This window comes from Silene latifolia, chromosome 2 (assembly GCF_048544455.1).
Source record: "Silene latifolia isolate original U9 population chromosome 2, ASM4854445v1, whole genome shotgun sequence".
Lineage (NCBI taxonomy): Eukaryota > Viridiplantae > Streptophyta > Magnoliopsida > Caryophyllales > Caryophyllaceae > Silene > Silene latifolia.
In genome coordinates, this window is record NC_133527.1 from 187,519,978 (window position 1) to 187,546,003 (window position 26,026).

The 26,026-nt window shown below is 35.5% G+C and overlaps 3 protein-coding genes across 4 annotated transcripts; 1 reads left to right on the top strand and 2 right to left on the bottom strand.

Annotated features, from left to right (window-relative positions):
• Positions 1-328: 328 nt before the first annotated feature.
• On the bottom strand, positions 329-16,871 carry LOC141643846 (glyoxylase I 4-like). 2 transcript variants are annotated; one of them, XR_012543784.1, is made up of 3 exons: positions 15,260-16,871; positions 12,373-12,485; positions 775-833 (listed from the first exon to the last, which is right to left on the bottom strand). XR_012543784.1 is itself a non-coding variant. In XM_074453169.1 (2 exons), exons 1-2 carry the CDS (start codon positions 1,221-1,223, stop codon positions 413-415), a joined length of 627 nt encoding a protein of 208 aa, XP_074309270.1. In that variant the 5' UTR covers positions 1,224-1,332; the 3' UTR covers positions 329-412. The 2 variants fall into 2 exon arrangements, 1 of the variants encoding a protein (XP_074309270.1); XM_074453169.1 differs by lacking the exons at positions 12,373-12,485; positions 15,260-16,871 and adding an exon at positions 1,018-1,332 and having other exon boundaries at positions 329-833.
• On the bottom strand, positions 9,748-11,378 carry LOC141643847 (glyoxylase I 4-like). The gene is made up of 2 exons (XM_074453170.1): positions 10,630-11,378; positions 9,748-10,419 (listed from the first exon to the last, which is right to left on the bottom strand). Exons 1-2 carry the CDS (start codon positions 10,848-10,850, stop codon positions 9,990-9,992), a joined length of 651 nt encoding a protein of 216 aa, XP_074309271.1. The 5' UTR covers positions 10,851-11,378; the 3' UTR covers positions 9,748-9,989.
• A 1,991-nt stretch (positions 16,872-18,862) lies between the features above and the next one.
• On the top strand, positions 18,863-25,144 carry LOC141643848 (protein ROOT INITIATION DEFECTIVE 3-like). Its single transcript, XM_074453171.1, has 8 exons — positions 18,863-19,164; positions 20,263-20,376; positions 20,460-20,593; positions 20,723-20,870; positions 22,373-22,572; positions 23,115-23,242; positions 23,737-23,969; positions 24,816-25,144. The coding sequence occupies exons 1-8, from the start codon at positions 18,961-18,963 to the stop codon at positions 24,984-24,986; spliced, it is 1,332 nt and encodes a 443-aa protein (XP_074309272.1). The 5' UTR covers positions 18,863-18,960; the 3' UTR covers positions 24,987-25,144.
• Positions 25,145-26,026: the final 882 nt, after the last annotated feature.

Genomic DNA, 26,026 nt, shown 5'->3' on the forward strand with positions numbered 1-26,026 from the left:
TGGATGCTTAATGGAAGTTATGTGTCATTTTTAAGGAGGCCAAGATGTTGAGCCTTGTCCTTGACTAGTCTTTACCCTTAACCGATTTTTCACCCATGTTTACCTTTACCCATTTAGATGAACCCGAAAATTCTAGTCTTTAAATCAATCGTTTACATATCTAGCCAATTACTCGTCTTAGTTTAATTTTAGTTGTTAGTTTTGAATCAACCTCTCTCAATTTCCGACTAAACTAGACTCGTATTAAATTGAGTATTAACCCTGATTTATACTACTTAAATTGGGTTTATAAATTTTGTTGATGGTAAGAAATGACGGCAATACTCTCTACTCATCACTACTATGATTTGTTATTCTCTACACACTTGGATAATTCAAAAAAGCTTTGTGCTACTTTCACATAAATTGCACTCTAAAACCCAATATTCATCATACCCATCATCAAACTTTCCATCATTTGTGATTCTAATTTTTCACTTGAGCAATGAAACTCTGAAGAACCATGGTTAGCATACACCTTTGGTGTTGGTGTTGTAGCTTTCGGAATCTTGAGAGGGCATGAAGAAAGGGGTAAAATAGGTATATTGTCACAATTGCATATTTCAACCATGTAACCATCTGGGTCATGGAAAAACAACTGATCAACCTTGATACCGCCTTCTTCTACTTGCGCGGTCACATATTCGATTCCCATCACCTCCAACTTCTTAATCACGAGGTTCATGTCCGAGCATTGGAACGAGATGTGGTTCTCCTTAGGATTAATCTTGGTTGTCCTCCTTTGATGGTTGTTAGATTCTAACAAATGAATTCCGATTCCATAGTTGAATAACCTGAAATGTCATGCTCTACGATTAGATGATACATTTAGACATATATAATGTGGTAGTGTTACACACACACAACATAAAATAACCAAGACCTGTTCATTCTTTCAGACTTAATTTTGTTGAACCCTTATTATAATTAATTAACCACATACTAAAAGCGACAAGCTAAAAGAGATGAGTAACGTACCAGGCTCCTTCAAATTGGAAGGACGATGGACGTTTAATAAGACCAAATCCCAAAACATCGACATAGAATGTAACTGAATCAGCCAAAGATTTACAAACATAAGAAACATGATTCAAAGAAAGAAGAGGCAATGCTCCTGAATTCACTGAAACACTACTAGCCCACATTGTCTCCTCCTCTATTTCTCCATATCCTAAACTTCCCATTCCTCTTCTTCTTAACTCCTCTTTTTTTTTTCTTGATAATAATATTGACAAGTAATACTCTCTCCGTCTCAGTTTTTGTCTACCGTTTTATTCTTTGTATAAACTTTTAAGTCGATTGTGAGCTTAGAATTAAATTGTTCATGTCGTTCTTATATAGATAAGTTGGTTAGTAGGTGACAAGGATTAAGAAAATGATATTCCGCGGGTAGGAAGATCGATGGGGTGTTACCGACGCGGTATAATATCTACTTCGTTCTGCGTGCATGTGTTTCAACACATAGGGTCCATGCATGTTAAACATTTTGTAATGTTTTTTTTTTTTTTTGACAGTAACATTTTGTAATGTTGTTATTCCATGATATTATATATATTGTCGCATGTTAAACATTTTGTAATGTTGTTATTCCATGATGTTATATACTCCCTCCAATTCAGTGTTTTCTTCCCTTTGTTTTGGGGCACAAGAATTAAGGAGAGAGTTAAAAAATGAATAAAGAAAGATGGTGGGGTTTGTAGATTGGAGAGAGGAATGAATAATTGGGAATTAAATAAGGAATTGTGAGTTATGTGGGGTATGGTGAGAGGAGAGAGGGATGAATAAAATAAGAGTAAAAGTTAGGTGGGGTTTGATAATGGAGAAATGAATGAATAAAATAAGAGTAAAAAGTTTCCAAAATAAGAAAGGGGAAGAAAACCTGAATAATCCGTTTAAGAAAATAGGGAAGAAAACAGTGAATTGGAGGGAGTATATATTTGTCGCATACTTAAATACGGAGTATTACTCTACTAAGCAAGTAGTGTGGACTGTGGAGTACTTCCTCCATTCAACTCCACTCTACCTATTTCTATTTTTTACACTATTCACAAATGCATATTCAATCTCGATTTTCTCTCAATACATAAGTGATAATATATTCATGTGAGATCTTGTTTGATTCGTCTTTACGAGTATATTAAAAATATCTAACTTTTATAATTTTTGCAAATACGTAGCTAACGATATTTACCGCGTAAAACACGCGTTGACGAACGTGAAAAAGCAAAGTGGTAGAGTGGAGTTGAATGGAGGAAGTATGTTTTATTGACTGAATTCTCTGAAGATATTTTTTTGGTCAAATGTAGTAGGTGCATGTGTAACACAATGGTGGAGTCAGAGGCTCAGAGCCCAGAGAGCTAGCAGGAGCAGTCGTTCCGCAAACTTTATAGTAAAAATTTTAATTTTTTTTTTCAAATTTCGCTTTTGACATTACTTCTTTGTCTTCGTTGAGAAATATGGCGCCACCACTCCACACGTTGATAAAAAAGAACATAGAATTAGTTTTGTTGTTCTTCCTTTTCTGTAGAAAAGGTTTCAATCCGCGAACAAGTAGCTACTTTAAGAAACTCGTAAAATAATTATAACTATCGTCTCTGCTTATTATTGTGTCATTTTAAAAGGTTTTTTTTTGTTTTTTATGTTTTGTGTGTGTCAAATATAAGGGCATTATAATTTAAGGGGAAGGGATACGAACATGGTTATATGGACCTATTGTTTACAATACCCTTACCTCAATTACTAGCCTAAGACGTATTCGGTATGTTGAAAGTATAAGGTCGTCATACAACTGCGTTGCGGGTTGAGGCCTATTGTGCTTGGGACGACTCGTGTAGCCAATGGCTTGTCATTTTGGCTTTAATTTCACAATAAAAGAAAGTTGTGCAATTGCAAATTGCAATAAAATATTACTGTGGAGTGCATTCGTAATATGTTTGACTTGTTTTATGAAGTATACTCCGTATCAGATGGTTAATCGATAATTCACCATATTATGACGAATGTAAATCATTTACACAACATTTTAGGAAAGACCGTCTCTTAATAGATAGTACTCGACATTTTCAAAACTAATTATATCACTCCAAAATTAATGCTAAAACAAGGGTCGTGCATTTGAAGTCAACAATGGTACATTATTACTCCCTTCGTACCAGACTAATAGTAACACTTACCTAATACGGCCGTACCAAACCAATGGTAACATTCTTTATTTGCTCCGCAACATTACCAAATTATCCTTATACCCATTTGATATTTAGATAAAATGCCACTACATACCCCACCTACCAACTCACAATTAAACCCACAATTACATACCCCACCTATTTTCTTCCCTCCTTATCCCTTCTTTTACCCTCTTTTCTTAAAAATCCCATTTTTTACCACGTTACCATTTGTATGGTACGGAGGGAGTATTAGATGACTTTTCCCACAATTCAATTCTTTTTTCTTCTTAGGAAAGGGCTTTCCCTCTTTAGCAATCAACATAATGTAGCGGTTACTCTGTTTTACTAGCATATCTAAAATTGACAAAATTGAATTCTTATTAGACCTGTCAAAACTCTGTTAGATATTTGTGTATGCACGAACAAGGATTGACAATAAAACTGCACCGAATCGACTCTTACTTTCCTAATAGAATAATTCGACCCTTAACAGTGCCTGGGTATAATCGAACTTTCTACTGAGATAAGACGGTGCCCTCTGATTTTTGGCACAAAAAACAGAGACATAATATAGAAGTATTTTGTTGTAGAATGTTATGTCGTTCTATGATGCAGAAGAAGATAATTATTTTTCAGAATTTTTCTTCTCATCCCTTTGTCTATTTATAATGACAAAACAGGGTATAGGGAGATGTATTTATGAAGAGTTACAACTCTTCTTGAAATTCTGATACAATTAATTAAAAATCCGAGTAGTGAGACCCCCTTCATAGTTATTCGAACCGAAAACTATACCGTAATCCTGTAAATAATTAAGCGAGTGTACACTCCGTACTTCCCGAACTCGCATTACATTATTTAGAAATTACCCATCTATGAACCAATCTTAATTACGCCAAATGAACCGGTAATTACTCTTAAATCACCAACATTCCTCCCCCATTTAAGCGTAATACAAGATTAAACAGCTAACAAACATACCAATTTATGCATAAATGGAAATGTCACGAAGATTGAATTTCCACTTAGTGAATTTACACATTCCAAATATTCGAGTATCGGGGTGTGACTAAGCATTGAACCCTTTCTACCCATTTTGAATACATGAAGATAACTCACACATAAACTAATTTACTTCTAAAAATTACATAAACCGACACTTAATTTCAAGCCTAGTGTCCCATATCTATTCATGAACATATCAGGAGTCAAACCCATACTCCCTTGAAGCGGCTGTACTTCATGTTCATATAGGTTGATTCTTTTTATCGTGTCCTTGCAAACACACTTTTTCAAAAGATCAACCTTACAACATGCAAGTCTAAGCACACACCTCGGGATATAAATTATTGTGTGCTTCAATCTCTTAACAATAGGCCTTCCACATTGAATTCAGCCTCTAACGTTGTATTAGAGGGGAATTGGGTATCATATCGCCAAGGATCTTATACGAGTTTTAGATCCATCCCGTCAACCGACTTTATAACCAAGTCCCTAACTGATCCTTTATGCAAAGTGATCAACTAAAACTGAGATCTCACAAAACAACCAATATCAATTCCCATTTATGATAGTCCACAAACTGTGTTATAACAAACACTCCGGTGCGCACCGTTATTCACTACCAAAAATTATATTAATGAAATTGGTTAAATACTTTAAGGAACATCGTATATTATTTTCTTCAGCTACTTAGCCTTTTAACCGGCTATATGCTAACACTACGCATACCAACTCCAATGTCAAACTCATAATGCAAATCCGCTTCTTGGAAACCATAAGCTAATGGTGCCTCCCATAAGCAAGAACACTCTACCACTTGTAGAAATGACCATCTACATTAGTAATTCAATTTGCATAACATTATCCCTCTAAAACCGAAGGAAAACCGACATAGGACAAACCATAATTCTGGTTTACTTTATACATTTTCACACTTGCCTAATAACTTGCCAAAGATGAGTACTAGCTATACTAGTATACTTACTCGACTTGTCAAACCGCAATAATTAAGCCATTGTGAAAACCCGAGTAATGACTCCACTATAAAAGAAACATACTCAACCCTTGGGAGTATTAACCGTAGATTAATAATCATATTCTCACACTTGATCCTAATACCAAGGATCATATTACCTCCCCCATGTCCGTCATAGAAGAACTCGATGACAGAATCACTTTTTACAAGGTAAATCATCTTTGGTCTACGTCAAAGATCGACTTGTCATTAATCCTAAAACAAATGACAAATCCAAAATCGGATTGTCAAAAGATGTACTTTCAATGCTGCCACCATGACTACATAATCTCACCATGGTTATCACAAACCATCATTCTCGAGATTATATTAGAAAATCAATTATATCAGCAAGCTTTAAAATACTTTACACAAGACATTACAATGTTAAGCAATCATTACAAGACAGTTAACAAACTAACATTATTTAAATAACCGATCCATTGATCAAAACATCATATCTCATAAATATTACTTTACATATTAAATTCGCATATATAAACAATCAATGTGAGATTTTAACACAACTTCAATATTTATGTCCTATATGGGTGAGTTTCATCTCCTCCTTGAAAATTAGGCTACCTAAGGTACCATTTACGGACCCTTAATACCGCCCTATATCAATACACCATGCTATCAAGCCACATATGTATATCCATATGCTATCGCTTAATATCCACATTTTCATGTATTACATTCAAGAGACAATATATAGTCATTCTCACTCAATAGCTCATTTTCACACATTATATAACACCATAAAATAAAAACTTATGAAAACAATACCAGCATAATTATTAGAAAACAAGCATAGTGAAAACACTACAAAAAACCATATGAATAAATTATCAATCATCACATACAAAAGTTACTCAACTAAACCATAGTCAACACACATGATAACTCATAATCAATTCTAACATGATTATTAAAACATATGATGATCAAACATCTTTAATAAACTATTAATCACTCTAATATTCATGTGAGCATAAAGTTATTACATATTAATATCACAACTAGAACCATGATCAATTTTAAACCAATTGATCTAACGAATATATATGTTAAAAACATATTCAACATGACATACACCATTCATGTTCAATAATCAACTTTATCAAAGTTTGAAACTAATAAAACCCATCTTATTGAACATTCCCTAAATAAGTTACAAGGACTAACAACAATGAGATGAAAACGACATAAAATATGTCTCTTTGCATGGTTGATTCTCCAACTTCATTCTCCTTTGATCAACTTAGGGTGTCTCAAGTCACCATGAACCGGAACTTGGCACCATCCAAAACCAATACATACACTTGCTAACGAGCCATACAAGCACTGTATTATACCGTTCTATTTCGCATTACCGTGTATCTTATCAAGGATAATTTATTAGAGATATTCACACCCATCTTGTACATTCTAATAGTAAACCCACTATTATATATTATAGTACACACATTTCACACTATCAATAGTAATAATACTATTGTAACATAATATGAAATGCAAATCAAACAAGAGAATTACCTCTTAATTATGTCATATTATCAATAGACACAAATAAACAACCACTTAAAATATAAATTTAATCAGTCATGACACTAGTGTCGATACAAAAATTAACAAGCAGTTTTCAATGCACAAAATCAAGTGGCGACATCCAAAAATTAACTGAAACTAAGTAGTAGTATGATTTATATGCATTAAAACGGATTTTATCATACTCCATTCAACAAAGCCCACTAGATGAAGGTATAAAACACAAAATACAAATAGCAACCAGTGATGTGAAACAAAAGTACACATATCACCCAAATAATATTCCTGTATTTGTGGCAATCACATATTCATATGCAGATTATATTTGTGATTCAGAGGAGTCTGACCACTATATCTTAATAAAACTAGTGCAAAAATTATACTAGAATGACGGTCAATTCATCACTACCATCTCAATATAAATGCGTCATTATCGATCATAATAGAGATGTTGTAATAGTGCATCAAAGTCCATAGAAATGAACCCACATAGAAAACATTTATATAAAGAAAACAAATGTTCAGGCATTAAATTCCACTGTTAATCACCATGCATGATGTATGAAATAACGAAAAAATGGTGATATTAGTACTTCACAAACCGTTTTAAGTAAAACAAAAAGTACAAAGTAACATTTGCTTTTCTCGCAAAAGAATTAGGTATCCAGAACATCACACATCATACAATAGCATCAAACATAATAAACAAACAATGAAAAATAGTGAACTTATCATATTTGTGGTATTTCAATGCATTGTTTCACCATTTCCATGGCAGCAGAGCAAACCCATTATAAAACATCATCATCCATAATGTACGTCCCACAAAAGAGGCATCAAACAATTTAGTAACCTCGCATACTTATCACTTACACATTCGACATCACAAATCGGTTGCTTCCGACATCAATTATTGCTTGTCGACATTTGCCCAATTGCCCGTCTTAAGATTTAAGACGGATACCTTGTCTTAAAGAAAATTTTGTGTAAGCAAATAAATCATTTGGAAACAAAATAATCAAATCAATTAGATCATCATACTAAGTTATGGATTAAGGAAATATTTAATGAATACTTATCCATGTTATCAACAAAAGCCAATGTAATCAAATACCATAAAAAAAAAACATGGACAACATATAAGTACTCAACTACTCATGTACACAAATCAATATATAAAATAATGCACATTTAAAAGTGAGAAGCACTTATCTCATTATCCGTTTTCATGCACAATGTCCTTTTCCAACAATTGATGACAGAGCCCAATTCTTTGACCCGCATCGGTCATATAATTCTATATTTCAATCCTATTGCCTTACTAATCCGGTATCAACCGCTTTGATCTATAATCGATCTCATAAACCACAACTGCACGCCTATTCTTATAATTAAACACAAATTGCTTTCAAAAAACCAAATTCAGAAGCTTTGCATACCACGTGATTCCATCGTCAAACCGTGAATATTCATTGTCATTTCCTTAGCATTCATCATCTTCAAAGATTTCGTAATTATTCTATTAGATTGTTAGATATTTGTGTATGCACGAACAAGGATTGACAATAAAACCGCACCGAATCGACTCTTGCTTTCCTAATAGAATAATTCGACCTTAACAAATCTTTTGCAGGTATAATCGAACTTTACTCGAGATAAGGCGGTGCTTCTCGATTTTTGGCACAAAAAAAAGAGACATAATATAGAAGTATTTTGTTGTAGAATGTTATGTCGATTACATGATGCGAGGAAGAAGATAATTATTTTTTCAGTAACTTTTTCTTCTCATCCCTTTGTCTATTTATAATGACAAAACAGGGTATAGGGAGATGTATTTACGAAGAGTTCAACTCTTGTAAATTCGGATACAATTAATTAAAAATCCGAGTAGTGAGACCCCCTTCATAGTTATTCGAACCGAAAACTATACCGTAATCCTGTAAATAATTAAGCGAGTGTACACTCCGTACTTCCCGAACTCGCATTACATTATTTAGAAATTACCCATCTATGAACCAATCTTAATTACGCCAAATGAACCGGTAATTACTCTTAAATCACCAACAAACTCGACCCGACCCGAAACCGACCCGTTTTTAAGGTTATAGACCCGTTTTTTTGACCTGTGACCCGTTTGACCCGAACCCGAAATGACCCGTTATTTTAGGGTCGAGACCCGACCCGAACGGGTCGACCCGTTGTGTCAAAGGTAAATCAAGAATTTAATTAAAATATTAATATTTATATATTATATTTGAAAAATAGTGAAAAAAATATTTTTTTTATTACTTAAAATTACAAAAACAACTAAAAAGTTAATTTTATATAACTTATAATATTTAATAATAAAATAATTATTAAAAAAACTTTATTTTAATAATTATGTCAATATAATTAATATAAATGTTGAATATGATTAAAATATTAATTTTAAATATGTTTTACATTTTTAAAAAATATTTTTTTAATTAAAAAAATCGTTTAAAAAAGACGTTAGAAATTATTTCTTGACCTGTATTTTGACCCTAACTCGACCTGTGACCCGTATAACCCGACCCGTATCTGACCCAACCCGTATTATGACCAGACCCGTATGACTCGACCCGCCCGACCCGTTTAACAGATCTAATTCTTATATATCATCAAGAAAACAAAATTCGGAAGCTTCCAATCAAGGACTATATGAACGAATGTTTATCCTTATGAATTGCTACTTCATGTGAATTTGCATTCCGTATATTAATCAATCAATCACTTAAATTTCATATCTTGTGATTGGTGCATTAACTAAATCAAAAATCAAAAATCAAAATGAAAGACAAATGATTAAATTAAGCATCGTGATGTCATAGTAATCGCTTGCATTATCCCTTCAACGATACCATGAGTTCGATTTTTGCCATAGGAACGGAGCAAGTCCATTTCATTAAAATTCTCACAAAAATAATTATAAAATGACCAACTTCATTTATCAAAAATTGTAAAATCTGATATGATGCAACTTTATGCAACAAGCTTACAAATAACATACACGTGATTCGTCATTTAATTACTAGCATTTCCAAAATTTAGTTACTCGTATATATATGAATAATAAAATTCTTACAAGGCCTAAAAATATATCTTCATGAATAAATGCAAAATAATAATCCAATTTCCCCCGAAAAATAAAAAATAAAATTCATACTCATGATACATTCATCTTATTTCACACACTAAAACCCAATGTTGATGATACCCATCATCAAGCTTTCCATCATTTGTGATTCTAATACTTCACTTGAACAATGAACCTCTGAAGAACCATGGTTAGCATTAGCATACATCGTCTTCGGTGTTGGTGTCGTAGCTTTCGGAATCTTAAGAGGACAAGAAGACAGGGGAAGAATAGGTATATTATCACAGTTACATATTTCAACCATGTAACCATCTGGGTCATGGAAAAACAATTGATCAACCTTGATACCGCCTTCTTCTACTTGCGCGGTCACATATTCGATTCCCATTACCTCCAACTTCTTGATCACGAGATTCATGTCCGAGCATTGGAAAGAAATGTGGTTCTCCTTTGGATTGATTTTGCTTGTCCTCCTTTGATGGTTATTAGACTCTAATAGATGAATTCCGATTCCATAGTTGAATAACCTGAAATGTCATGCTCTACTATTAGATGATACATTTAGACATAATTTGGTAGTTACCATTAGAATAATTCAATTTAAAACATGAACATCGACATATTTTCAATAATGTATATTTATATTCATTTTTTAGATAATTGAGTTATATTACTGGTGTAATACATGGGTTTTCAACCTAGTTAAAGTTAAAGTCTTAAAGATATGAAAAACGTACCAGGCTCCTTCAAATTGGAAGGACGAGGGACGTTTAATAAGACCAAAGCCCAAAACATCGACATAGAATCTAACGGAATCAGCCAAAGATTTACACACATACGATACATGATTCAATGAAAGAAGAGGCAATGCTCCTGAATTCACTGAAACACAATCATCGACAACACTACTAACCCACATTGTCTCCTCTTCAATTTCTCCATATCCTAAACTCCCCATTACTATTTTTTCCCTTCACTCGATTTGCTTAAGACAAGCGTAATAAGATAGCTCACAGATTAGCCAAAGAGACTATAAACACGCAAATACTCGAATACTCGATATCTTAAGAATAATGTATATCGAAAAGAATGAAAGAATTGTCTAAAACAAAACTTGCAAGTTATTGTTATACTTATGTTGGATCATAACTTCAAACTTGTTGAGCTTATATAGAGGAAGGAAAGTTGAATAAATGGGTGACAAGGCAATGACTAGTTAATGTGTAGGATAGTGGGGTCCGCTCTACGCGGCTTATCTAAATGTTACCTTGCACAAATGCACAATCATGAATCATCCCAGTTTTTTGTCTTCTTCTCCGACCAATAATGTCACATGACTCACATTTTCAAACATTATTTTTTTCTTTGGTCTAACTGTCCGAAAATATCTAAATATATTGGTCAACTATGGTTTTGGTCTTGGGTGTAAAACGAGAATGTTGAACAACTTTAGGGTTTTTTCTATTGTTTTCTCTATGCACAATTCTAATTTAAGACGGCATTATCTGTCTTAAGCTTGAATGGGTCAGGTATAAACCACTTGTGTATATAAAAATACCTGATCCATCTTTAGCTTAAGACAGATGGTGCCGTCTCAAGGGTGACTTATTGTTTTTCTATTACGGAGATCCACTTTAATATTGTGATTTTCTCGCTTGAATAGTTGTATCCCTTAACTAATTGAGTTTTTAAGGGTTGCCCTACTTTTTGTGCGTATAAATTTGACTGATCATAACTTTTGGTTACGGTTTTCAGAAAACAGTGATTTTTTACAAGTTGATCGTCTTTACGAGACCGAAGAAACTAAATGTTGCATTCTCAGGTCAAAAGAAATGGTCAATCAAAATCCTTTTTACCCAATAGGCTGTGATGGACTATTATAACTTCCGGGTACAAGTTATGCACGTTAAATCTGTAGTCTCGTAAGCAAGTGAGTCTCAAGAGATCATCTTCTCAGAAATGAAAGTATTGCTTCGGATAGGTCCGAGTTGAGAAATATCATGGCAAGTTCATCATGAGATCGACTAGTGTATTAGTGTATTACATCAACTGTAACGTAATAAAGGAACCAGTCTGAAGTTTTCATATGTACAGAAACAATGGCCTCTAATAAACATTAGTTATTCTTGCTTGTGATGAAAACGTGCTTGTAACATTTCACAACCACCATTCCATTTTACCAATCATTTAAACCGGTTGTGAGACGTCACAAGCTCAAGATAAGTCACAAAAGAGAATTTGTGAATAAACATAGACAATAGGTCTTGGTATAGACGGGTGGGTCGAACAGACGGGTAAAGACCTCTAATAAAATGGGTAGGGGGACAAGGTGGGGTACACCCATGTGCTTCCCACTTTATAGCAAATGAGTATTTTGTGAGAGAAAATGGTATCCGTCTATACGTATAGACGGATAGTGTCCGTCTATAATGAGAATTTGTGAAACATAGATGGCACAAATTACAGAAGGCTAAACAAACCTCGTATTGGAATCCAAATCAATTATAATATATCATCTCTGAACATTGCAGACCCTTTGAAAGATATGGTCTATCCTGGCTACGTGATGTGATGTTATATGGTCCAATGTCGCCTGCAGAATTGTTTCAAAACCGGGATGATCAGAATTAAGAAGTTAAAATAATTATCAACCAATTGGTAGCAAGAGAGTGTATGATCAGAATCGATTGTGATTGTATGAATCGGACGCAAGGAATATATTATAACAATATAATAAAGTATCTACACATTCAAACAGCAGGATAACAATAATGCTGTGACTAAAAAATTAATAAGGTGCAAAAATAGATACGCGTCGTAGCGAGTCCCCTGAATATTCATATCTGTCAATCATAAATCATGGCTCCATCTATGATACAGGTTGCTTCAATTAAAAGAGGACAGCAAGTTTGAATTAAGAGAATATTAGTATGGTATATACTAAATTATAAAGTTGTTGGCCGCAAATCTATCTTACAAACGTAGTCTTCCAGCAAAATGAGAGCGGAAAATTTATTTAAATTACTTAATAAACAGTTGTTAATAACTTATGAAGGCAATTATGCACTACATTCAGGTTTAAGAAAACATGTGCTACCAAACCCTCAACCTGAACAATCATTTCCCAGCTTATCATTGAGAACAATGCCATGTTCTCCGTATTCACGTCAAAAGATGGGTTGACAATTAAGAGCATTTCTCTGTTTCTGTAAAAGAACCGGTGACAGCAAGAGAAGCCTTCTATCGGACAGAGCAGAACTGGGATTCAATAGTAGGACACAGGTAAGGCACTAAAGTGAGGCTTATGTTAATTGGACTCGGGTTACAAATGTCGAATATAAGTACATCCAAGTGTTGGACAAGTTATAACTCAATTTTTCAGACATGGAGACCTTGTCGATACATGAGGATACAGGTACGAGAATACATAATTCAAAACATAAAATTTGCAAGCTTGGAAGATTTTGTAAAGTTCTTTTATTGTGAAAAGAAAAAAAATCATAAGGCTTCAAATTATTAAAAAAAAAAGCACGGCATACTTCATAAAAGCATCCCCATCACTTCCTTTACTTTTGTGTTCCCATTTTAAAACATTATTATCGCTAATAGTATGGCTCGTAAACTAGCATAAAGAGCTATTGTTATGTAACCTCAATCTTGCCAATCTTAAAAAGAAAAAAAAAAAAAAATATCGCTAATAACTGGTGTGGCAAATTTCTTCAAGTACGAAATTAGGTATTCATGTTCAAGCTAGAAGCTACCACTCAATTGAAAACTGTTTCAAAAGGACAACTATTTTTTTGAAGTTACAAAAAACATAATTGAAGAATGGATACTATTTCATTTAGTAAACCCTAAGGGTGCGTTTGGATTGAGGGATTTGGAGGGAAAGGAAAGGGAGGGAGAGTAGGGGATTTAAATTCCCTTGTTTGGATAGCAAATAAGGGTGGAGGGAAATGGAGGGGGAGGGATTTGAGGGATCCATTTCCCCTCCTCCAAGCGTAATCAAAATCTCTCCAAAATAGGCAAGATTTGGAGGGAAATTGTATCCAAACACCCACATCCCATTCCCCCTCCCCTTCCTTTCCTTTCCCTCCCCTCCTTCCCCCTCCCTTCCTTTCCCTCCTATTTTAGTATCCAAACACACCCTTAGGGTGTGTTTGGATAGCAAAAGTGGAGAGAAAGGGAGGGGAGGGAGAAGGAGGGAAGGGAAAGTGGGAGGAGGGAAGGGGAGGGGAAATGGAGTGTAGTTGTTTGGATACAATTTCCCTCCAAATCTTTTCTATTGTGGAGAGATTTTCATTAGGCTTGGAGGAGGGAAATTGGATCCCTCCAAATCTCTCCCCCTCCATTTCCCTCCACCCTCATTTGCTATCCAAATAAGGGATTTTAAATCCCCTACTCTCCCTCCCTTTCTTTTCCTTCCAAATACCTCAATCCAAACACACCCTTAATGACGTATCTATATTCTATATTATTTTGAATTTCATTGAAAACCAATCTTCTGATGCAATCAGACAAACCCTCTATCAGCTCTTCTTGATTTCATACAAGGGTGCCTATATAAAATTTCTTGAAACGGTGATGCAGCTCCGTCTTTGACCAAAAATCTCTAATACATTTTTTTATAATTCCTGTTTATGGCCAAACTACTAAGAACAGCCTACTTGGCCTCATCCATAGGCCATAGCTACATAAATGTAACACACTACTAAATGAGTTGATCTACAAACGAAACAAGTAGGTCTATCACCTTGAAAGAGGAAAAGAACAATTTTCGAAAACCCTCTTGCAGAACATCTTGAATTTGTAAATGGCTCCTTATACATTTTCTGGCTCTTCACTCTTATGAAATTGAGCAAGAATGAAAAAAAAAAGGCAATAACCCTAGCAATGATGCAAGTCCCGTTAATATGTGAGATTGTGATCAGAATACATTAAAACCAACTACGTCAATCAACACAACCACGACATTTCATTAGTCTTTTCTTTATTTCTTTTATTTTTGTGGTTAAGATTTAAGAAGTTGACCATCCTAAATAGTTGGTGGCAAATCAAGAGAATCATACTCCGGGGTAGGCCACGAAATTTGATGTCAATTAAGAATCAACAATAGCTATAAATTATCACTGGTTCATTATTAGCCAACTTCACCACTTACAAAAGCTAAGAACACGACACAATACATAAGCAAGTGATGCAAGAATATACATACATTGATATGAAAGTACAATGGTATCTTATTTCATTAACATATCATACTGCAATCACAAACTAATCAAGCAATCACCTAAAATGTAGCTATAAGAACAAAGAGTAGGGCATCCAACATACAACGAGAAAAACGGTAACAAATAAGAAACTCACCTCTTCGACAAGTGCATAGGATAAGAGGCAATGGCTTGCAACAAAAATGACTGAATCGATCAAACTCCACCAACTAGAACCACATTTGATCGATATCTCGTGAACAACTTCCTAGTCTTCTTTCAGCAAAAATGGTAAACAACTGCACCATACTACCACAGTAACCTGATTTCTAAAAACCGTATTTCAGCAAGAATGTTGAGCAGTAATAGAACCACTAGGCAGGATCAGGGATCTCCTAGTAAATCATCATATGATCATGATTACAGATTACAACTCATCATCACTGTCAGTGCTCGTTTCTCCTTCATCGTCTTCCACAACTCTCCCAACGCCTTTACCAGACCGATTAACAACCAACGAGTTCCTAGCATTCAATCCCCTCACAGATCTCCTACCTTTCCTAGACTTACTCATAAGATAAATATACCTAAATCGCATCCCCATCAACGGATTCCTCTCCAACAAAACATCCTTCCTAAACCCCTCCCTAAGAACCACAGTCTGCGTCCTAATCTTATTTGAAACATAAAATATCCCAGGATACTGCATCATCACCTTCTTAAACCTCATCCCAAACCCTAAATACTCACCTAACCTCAACACATTCCTCATCTCCGTCTTCTTCGAAATCAACACACTCATAATCTCATGTAACACACTAACAATCCATTTCTCAGCCTGATCACCCCTCGCTTCCAAATGAAACGCATTCTCATATGGCGAAACATATGGCAAACTCTGCCATTTCTCAACATAATCCAATACCCTCTTTTCCAAATCAAACCCCGGAGGAAACGACATTGGAAATCTCCCCCTCCTACCCCAACCATCATCACAATCCCTCAGAATCGCGGGTTTCGCAAACTCGGTCCTCCATTTAACCAACTCCAACCCAATTTCCATCCTACCATTATACTCTAAACTACAAACCCTAAATAATTCAGGATAAAATGGGACTAATTCAATTAAATAATTAAAGGGCAACCCTAAATCAAACCTAAAATCATTAATTAAGGAAATAGGGAGTTTAAAAACACGAGTAATCATAAGAAATTTCGATAATCTTTGGGCCGCTTCGCTGCGAAGCGAGGGGGTGGAGTGAAGGGAGAGTTCCTCATGGTGGAGGGTGAGGAAGGGAGGGGTAATTTGGGGAGGAAGGGTAAAAAGGGAGGGGTATTTTAGGAAAAAGGAAAGAGTAGTAGTGGAAGAAGGGAGGTTTAAGGTGGGTTTAGAGAGGGAAATGGATGAGAGAGAAGGTGGGGAAGACGGTGGGTAAGAGAGGAGGATGTTTTTTAAGGTGAGACATTGTACGAGGTTTTTTTCGCGGGAAACGAGGGTGTCTAGGTATGGGTCCCGCACCCATTTGATTTTGGCGGCGATGAATGTGCGGTGGTGGCGGTGGTTGAGGTGGTGGGTGATGGTGGTTAAGGGGTGTTTGCGGTGGGTGAGGGTGAACATGTGGGAAGAGATATTGGAAGTGGCGGCTGCTGCGGTGGCGGTGGCGGTGGCGATTTTTATGAATTTTAAAGTCTTACCTGCATTAGTCTGCCTCCGGGAATTGGAATACAGCAAGAGTTCAGGACTGCAATTTACCTGAGTGAAAAATTATTTATTTTCGCTTTGGTGTATATTTTGTAAATTCTTGTTTCAGACGGTTATTTTTTGTCTGAAGTTTGAGACGAGCATATTCGTATATGTGACTAGTTTATGGTTAAATGTAACCATAATGTTACGGTTAGTGTTACGCTTATGCTAATTTGTTTTGGATTAATTGATAAGAATACTCCGAACTATGTCTATACCGCTCAAAATACTCCAAAATTTATTTTAACTAGCAATAAAATCAACTAATACCCCCTTCCGCTCTTATTATAATATATGACTGGCTACCTGTTAAGCAGGTTAATAAACTTCTAACCCTCTTTTTCTTTCATGTCTCTGTTAAAATCTTATAATATGTGAATAAATCACCATTGAAGCTCCGTCTTCTCCAACCCACAATAACTGCATTGATTATCTTTCCAATGCCATGGATGACCACATCTTCTCTTCTTTCTCCTCATAATTTTCCGCACAACCACTCGGACTGTCATACGAGTATACGACGTCGTCCTCACCGCCTTCAATCTTGTCATCCAAAACTGAGACAACAGGTGCCAAACCCATTAGTCAATTTATTGATCAGAGTGAAATGAGTGTTATAAAATGGTTATAAAATTGCGTCTTATTGCTTCAGACTGAAATGACTCGTTTAAAGCAAGACCAATTGTATTTTATGCGGTTTAAAATTTACTCTTTACTTCATTTGGTTTTGGTGCCAAACCCATTAGTCAATTTATTGATCAGAGTGAAATGAGTGTTAGCCTGTTAGGCCATATTTTTTAGGCCTTACTTTCAGCTCTATAAGTACTGTTCAACTTTATTCAGCTAAGTTCAGTTTAATTTAAGCTCTTTTAGTCTTGTTTTTTTGGACTGAAATTTTTTAAACTAAACTAAACTTAATGAAGTTGAACTGAAATAAAGAGTTAAATTTGTGAAGAGAATAACTGAACTGAATAGATGAATAAAGCGCTAAATTGAACTAAAATAAGCTGAAATTAAGTCCAAAAAAACAAGAATTTTACTAAAAGAGTGTTAATACATAAAATTTCCTAGTGGACATTTTGACATAAACTTTCCATATATCCCCTTTTACCCTCGCTTTCCTCTACATCTAGAAAGATTATGAATAACAAACGATGACAAATTGATAACAAATTAATAACAAAGAAAGCACAAATCACAAATAACGAATGAATAAAAAAAGATATCAATTACTCTCTCCGTCCCGGTAAATTGTTATCTATTTCCATTTTTAGGTGTATCATTCATTTGTTATCTATTTTCTTTTTGGGTAAATAATGAGCAAGTAGCTAGTGTAAGCAAGTGGACAATAATTCTTTTATTTTATTAGTTTGTTTCACATGCATTGGTTTTGTGTAAAAAGCAATAGATAACAATTCACTGAAACGGAGGGAGTAACAGACAATGAGGCCAACCTACAAACAACAATATACATTTAACAAATTTAATTAACATGTATTTTAAATATCACGAAAACTTGAGAAAAATGATCTCTCATTAAGTTATTGAGGGATCACTAAATCAGAAACAAAACTGGTTAAATGGTTTTGTTATTTTGGATTGAAACTGATCTAATCTGAACTAAACTTATAGGATATGAACTGAACTGAACTTATAGGATCTGAATTGAACTTATAGGTTCTGAACTGAACTTATAGGATCTGAAGTGAACTTAAATTAAGTGACATATAGGATCTGAACTGAACTTATATGATCTGAACTGAACTTATAAGATCTGAACTATACTGAAATTATAGGATTTGAAGTGAACTGTACTTATAGGATCTAAATTGAATTTATAGGATCTGAATTGAACTAAACTGAACTTATAGGATCTAAAATAAACTTAAATTAAGTGACTTTAAATCCAAAAGAACATGGGCTAAAACCGCGAAAGAAAAAGTAAACTACGAAAGTAATTTGTGGACGATGTTTAATGGGTAAATATAAACATGCCCACCATGAAGAGACTAGCCCATGAGGAGTTGATACAACTCACCAAACGAGCCCAGAAGAATAACGCCCTACTTCTCTTTTCGAAAACCCCAGGAAAACCCCCAAAGTAAGCTCCAAAAATGGAGGTAGTAATGGCGGCGTCCGCCATTGACGGCGGAATAGGATGCTGGGACCTTCAAAACGGAAAAGAACAGCTCCGCTATAAGACATGCTCGTCTCCTCCACACGGCGTCGTTTCCGTCGGCGGTCGCTTCTTCGCCGCCTCCCAGCTTCGTCACTCCTCCGCTTCTTCCGGTTCCCTTCTCTATTGGTCTTGGCACAAGGTCCCCCTAACTTTTTCCTTCCTTTTCTTCTTTTCTTCTTGCTGCTGTTTGATTAATTTCTCGTAATGTTATTGATTACACATTGCTGTTGTTGTTATCGGCGTCGTTGTAGATCATATTTGGTTAGGTCAATTGCAAAATGGATCATTAACACGAGCAAAAGGTATTGTAGGACCGTTTTAATCAAACGTAAACAAATGATTGAGACCAGTGGTGGAGCTAGGGGGCGGTGACGATTGAGATTTTCGAAGTTTTTAGTTAAATTTTTCGATTTTTTTTCAAGTGTACCTTATATTATTACTCATCCCCCAATTTTTTTCGCCCCCAAACTCAAATCCTAGCTCCGCCACTGTTTTGAGACGAAGGTATTAACTTACAAAGTGTCTTGCTTGTGACGGGCTAATCCCGTCACAAGCTTAAGACCTCTCACAAAAAGGGAGAGGGGACAAGGTGGGACACTCACCTCTTATGGGTATTTTTGTGAGAGGAAACGGTATCCGTCACAAGAAGCTTGTGACGGATATCGCCGTCTTAAGTCTTCAATGAGATTTTGTGATTAACTTAATTGAGAACTTCCTTTTATTCACCAATATAGGGAAAAAAATGGTGAATTGCTTTTATAAGGGTATTGAACTCAAAAACTTTATAGTAAAACTCATACTTTTAAAAATAAAATTCAAAAACTTTATTATAATGCTCAGAAACTAAAAAACTAAAAAATCGGTGGTAGTACATCGAATGTATAATCCACTTACTGGGGTATTTATGAGGTGACGGTTTTACAAAAAACATAATGTAAAACGGCGTTCCACAAGTTTCTGCGCCAATTCTAATCCTCATCGTTGTCGTCGTAGTTGATAGTTGGATAGGTCAGTTGATGAATCGATCATGTAATTGTTCGAAAAGTTATCATAAGACCATTCGTTTATTTACCAAAATAGGTACACAAAAAAACTTGTTAACTACTCTTATAAAGAGTATTTATGTAAAACACGGGACAGTTTTACAATAAAGTTAATGGTGATGTAAAACCGTCTTATGCAAGGTTTTCTGTTAATTGTTGTAGTTTGATATTTATGTAAGTCAATTGATTTGCAGCCTCAACCTGAAGTGAAGAGTTTTCCAGCAGAGCCGATTAATCCATTGGTGTCGAATCGAGAGGGAACTTACCTTATTGGTGGTGGCGCGTCTGGGAATATTTATGTTTGGGAGGTACGGTTTTTGCTGGGGATGTGTTGTATTTGTGGAATTGTGGTTAGGGTTTGAAGGATATTTACAATTTGGGCAATTTTCAGGTACTCAGTGGCAAATTACTTAAAAAGTGGCATGCTCATCTTAGAGGTGTTTCGTGTTTAGTGCTGTCGGATGATGAATCGTTGGTGATTTCCGGGGCAGAGGATGGATGTGTTCGAGTTTGGTCTCTTTTCATGTGTGGATTGCCTCTCTAATGCCTTGTTATATGTTTGTTTTGAACTTATGTAGGATTTCATATTGATGCTTCCAGTACTAGCAATTTTTAATTCGGTGTGAACACGTTCTTTTGATGGTTTTCTTTCAGGATGTTTGATGATATCAGGAGAGAGCAGTCCAGACATTCTTATGTACATAGTTTCATGCAACATACTTCACCTGTGACTGATGTCAAGTCGGGTCATGGCGGGTCTAATGCAGTCATTGTTTCTGCTTCTGAGGACAGGACTTGTAAGGTTAGATATGCCTTTGGTTTTATGACTATATGACTGAATTTTCAATTTATTGCTGGACTAACATTACCAAGATAGTCCCCTACTGCCTAAAATTCCCTACCTATGGTAGGGGAAGTGGTCGGAAGTACAAAGCTTTAACCCTATATTAATTCAGTATAAAGAGGGTTCCAGACAGATGTCACTATGTGAGAATATGTTAGAACTCGCCAATTACTATTTATTGCTATTTTTGTGTTGCACTACTTTTGACTTTGATGTGTTAATAACTTGCCAAAGCAGTGACTTATGACTATTTGAGTATGGAGAGGATGACGAGGGTTTTTCATGTTTTCCTATTTGAGTATAGTTTATCTTGGTTGGGCTCAACTCTTTGCTAGAAGATGTACTGTCTTGACTGTGATCAATCGAGGCTTACTATCATATCACTATTGCAGATTTGCTTATTCTGATTGGATTTTCCTCCGCAATTGGAAGTTAAAATGAATTATGATCTGCTGTAATGGCTAAGGAGGTTCTGCAGAATGCTAATCTTGTAAATTATATGAATAAAAAAATGCACATATTAAGGTTTAGGACTTGCTTGAGATAGGAGTTACTATTACTTGGGTATTAATGCTCACAACCAAGGGGAACGTGGAGGAGATTGATGGTAGTGGAGGGTGGAAAGAGGCAGCGATGAGGAACTATTAAACCTATATAGGGGTGATGCATGAACCTAGGGGGAGGTGGCTAATTATTTCCACTTTTTTTGGTTACCTAATACCCTCGGGCCTCTCATCATCGTTTCCACCTTCCACCACCACCACCACCACCATTCTCCTCCATTTTCTAGTTTTCTTGAGCTCTATTATCCTAGTGGATTATATAAAAATTTGGTGGCTGTTATCAGACTTTATGCCTTTATGGATAGACAGTCTGGAGTTTTTTGAAATAATTTGCACTTAGATTTAGCATCCAGAATAATTTGTGTATGTAAAATGCATGCATTCACGATCGTTAGGGATGTTTTTCGATGCACTTTATTACTTATAAGTGATTTGCCATTTCTTTAAATAGATCTTATAGTTTTAAGAACACTCGATGCTCCTTTGCTGGTAAATATGTTCACGGTGTTGAAGTCAACCTTTTGAGCTGGGTGATGGAGAGTAAAACTTCACGCTGATGCCACTTCTTTGGGCTTAGATATCTCTTGAAAGCAAAATAAATAAATAAATAAATTGCTTGCTTTTCTTATATGCACCAGTTAAAATCACTGTCAAGCCGTGAGGAAAGGATTTTAACAAATGCTGAAAATGGACCCTCTAGTTTGATTGTGTATTGAGGACTTGTTGCCTTGCTGCTTGGAATACCTTCTCGTTTCATCTTTATTTGCTCCTTTGATTAACCGTGTTTACTAGTTGACTAAGAAATTAAGAGCTTAATTTGTTGCATCATGTGTTACTTGCTTGCCATTCTAACGTTAATGTTTTTTCTTTGTTGTCTTTTTGAAATTAATTTTCTAGATTTGGAGCCTCGCAACTGGAAGATTGTTACGAAATATAATATTTCCGTCTGCAATTAATGCTATTGCACTTGATGCTGGTGAATATGTTTTTTATGCCGGAGGAAGCGATGGCAAGATATACATAGCAGCTCTCAGTGCTGTTTCCAAAACTACTAGCGATTATGGGATGCATATTGTCGGCTTGTTGGCTGATACAAGGTCTGTTAATTATTGTTCCATACTCCCTTTAATATGTTTTGCTGAAAGCATTCTTGTTACAAGCCCCCTTCTCTGTGTCACGCTCTGTCCCAGTAATCATCTGTGAGAGGAAACCTCTTTAAGTTATGAGATGTGTATCGATCCTTCTTGAAAAATGTAGCCAAGCTGATCGAGTTTACTTTTGTGAGCTGAAGGCTAATTTAGTTTGTATCTTGATGCTTATTTGTAATAGTTTATAGACAATTCTTGTTTGAAGTTTGATACCCAAGCAAGGATGTCAGGTTATATTTGTTTCCCATTTAATATCTATTCTAAGGTGAGAACAAGGTTTAGCCCAAGTGGTACGAGCTCTCTTACCTCAACCATGAAGTTGGGGGTTCGATTTTCACCTACGACATAAGTGCGCTCATTTGTACCAAAAAAAAAAATCTATTCTAAGGTTAAAAGGTCATATAAAGTATGACCTGGTTTACATACAATTCTGTTTTTTGGGCTCCATTTAAGTTTTTTATTCCCCTCTTGTTCTCCTTTTCTGTCAACAGTCGAGAGGTTACTTCTCTAGCATCCGGTTGTGATGGAATATCATTGGTTTCTGGATCAGCAGATGGCCGTGTTTCCATATGGGATACTAGAAACAAGAAAATCGTTCGCATGATTACACACGGCAAAGGTAATCTGACACACCTAGCTATAAGTTTTTTGCACTTCTAAACGTCAAATTTTCATATCTTTTACACTGGAAGCTTTATCAGACCACCAGTCTGCAAGGTTAACTGCATATTTGAATGGCAGCTCACACACATCAAGTTTCTGGTCTCCTTAAAGTTACAGATTCTGGCAAGTCTTCTGTAGAATTTACAGAATTTAAGCTAACAATAACTACAACAACATTACTTCTTTGCCTCAAAGGCTCCTGTATATTGAGGGGTATGAGGTTCTGATGTACGCACCTTTATCCAACTGACTCTCCAGATGACCGAAAATGAATATTGCGTCAGGAATCATGTCGGATGGCTGTTACTTAACTGTAATAAGGAGTTTAACTAGTTTAGTGAACCATGTTACTTTAAATCATAATTATGCAGAACTAAAGAATGAGTCGCTGGCTCCATTAGAAATGGAAATAAAATTTAAGCTTGTAAATGTTTTTGTGATTGGCTGCAGGTCCGGTTACCAGTGTGCTGGTCGTTAGATGTCCAGAGAGCTTGCTGAAGTCACAAAATTCTCATGGGAAAACTAATTCTCTGTTAATCCCTCCTCCTCTTGGAAAATATGAAAATTCAGGAGAGGAAATTATGGGAACAAAAGTGCATCTTGACTGCAGAGTTTCCTCTAACCCCGCAACTTCCTCTTACGTTATGGAAGATGTGATGAACAACCAAATCAAGCAATTTCAGGTATGTGTTCAGTTTCCCTTTGAAGAACCTTACATCTGTATACTTCTCTTCCCAAGTTTCATGTAGTAGTTTGCAAGAACTCATGACTGATGAAGTGATGAGTCCTGCAGAGATATTTGTAAAAAATGGAACACACCAAATTGATAAGTCTAGTGATCGAGCCCCCACTAAAAACTATTTCCATCAATCTATTACTCAAGTTGTAAGGGGTGAGTGGAAATAATAATGAGTGAGAGAAAAACTCAAGTTTAATGATGGCGCTGTCTTAAGGTGGAATTTCTTCAAAATGTTGCAATTAAGATTATACACTTGTTAGTGCTTTGGTCTCATCTACATCGTATACTTGATGAGGACCGATTTATAACCCCAACCTTGTTTATATTCCAGTTCAGTAGTTTTTTTGGGTATCTAAATGTGGTTACGACGTAGACCAACTGGCCCAGTGATAAGGGAACAAATAAGATTTTGATGGGTAGGGAAAGTTCTGAGAATACATGGATATAAATGATGGAAACCGACATAATAAGTTTCTCGAGTGGAAGAAAATATGACAATGGAGAGGAGAATGCGCAAGGAAAGAAACTGAAAATGATGAAGTTGAGATTTTTGTTTGCACATCTTCAATTTTTTTGTACTTGATTTTTCTACATACTATGTACTTGTTAATTTCATTTATTTATTTTATATTGATGGTTTGAAATGGTGTTTCACGTTAGCCGGCCCAAATTAGTTTGGGTTAAGGATTTGTTTTTGCTGTTGTAGAAGTATTTAAATATGTGGTCGAGGTGAGGCCAGAAAGTTAAGTGATCATGGTGTTATTATTCTAACATTCTCTTTGTGGTTCAGCAACAAGGTTCTGCAACTGCAGCAGAAATGGAAATCGAGCGACTTAAGCAGGAATGCAAAAGGTCGACTCAGATGGTTCACAAATGGAAGAAAATGTATGACGACTTGCATCAGTTTTGTGTTAATGAGCTTGTTGATGATAGTCCAGTGACACAAACAGACAATGTTTGATTTGTGATTTATTTAACCTAGTTTCTTTTTGAAGGTTTGTAGTTTCACAAGTTTTTTGATCGTATACAGTACTTTGTAGATTGTGGTATTGTGTAGAGGATCATACCAGCTCTTTGAGCCAATTTTTGCAATGACATGTTAACCCTTGTCACAATGGCTATTACTAGGGGTGAGCAAAAATATACGATACGGTTTTATAATACGGATACGATACGGTATACGGTTTGAGTTATACGGATTTCCGTATATACGATACGAAAATCCGTATATACGATACGGTTTTATAAAAACCGTACCGTATCCGGGCCGGGCAAAAAGGAAACCGTATATACGGTTTCTGACACGGTTTTATTTTTTTGTATAAAAAAATATTAAAAAATGCAAAGTTCCTCTTTCAACTCCACTCTTTTAATGTTTTTTATGACTTTTTTTACTAACTTATCTCAATAAACAAAAATCGGCCCTTTATAAGAGGTGGTCATGTTAGAGCTAATTATTAGCTCTTGAATAATTACAATGTTTAATTGGGCATTTGTCACCAAACCGTATCCGTATATACGGATTCCGTATACACGGATTTTCCGGGTACCCGAAAACCGTATATACGGTTAAACCGTATCGGATCCGTATAGTGATTTTTGCGATTTTTAAAACCGTATACCCGATACGGTTTTCAAAACCATATCGGGTACACGGTTTTGCTCACCCCTAGCTATTACTCCAAAGTGTTTTGTTTATTGGAAAAATTTCTTGTGAATGGAATGCTTTGATAATGTTGTAGATGTCATGATCTACTCATATTTTCAGAAATTTAAAATCAAGTAGTACAAAATTATACGTAGTCTATCATAGGCAATTTTTGAGTTGCATATTCTTCAAACAGCTTGTCTCATTGAAAACGGATACTATCCGTCACAAACTGAAGACGGATAATGTCCCTCTCTCACAATATCACAAGTGGGAGGGCAAGTGGGGTGCTCCATTTAATTCCTACTTGATTTGCCACTTGTATATCGTGAGAGGGGTACTATCCGTTTTCA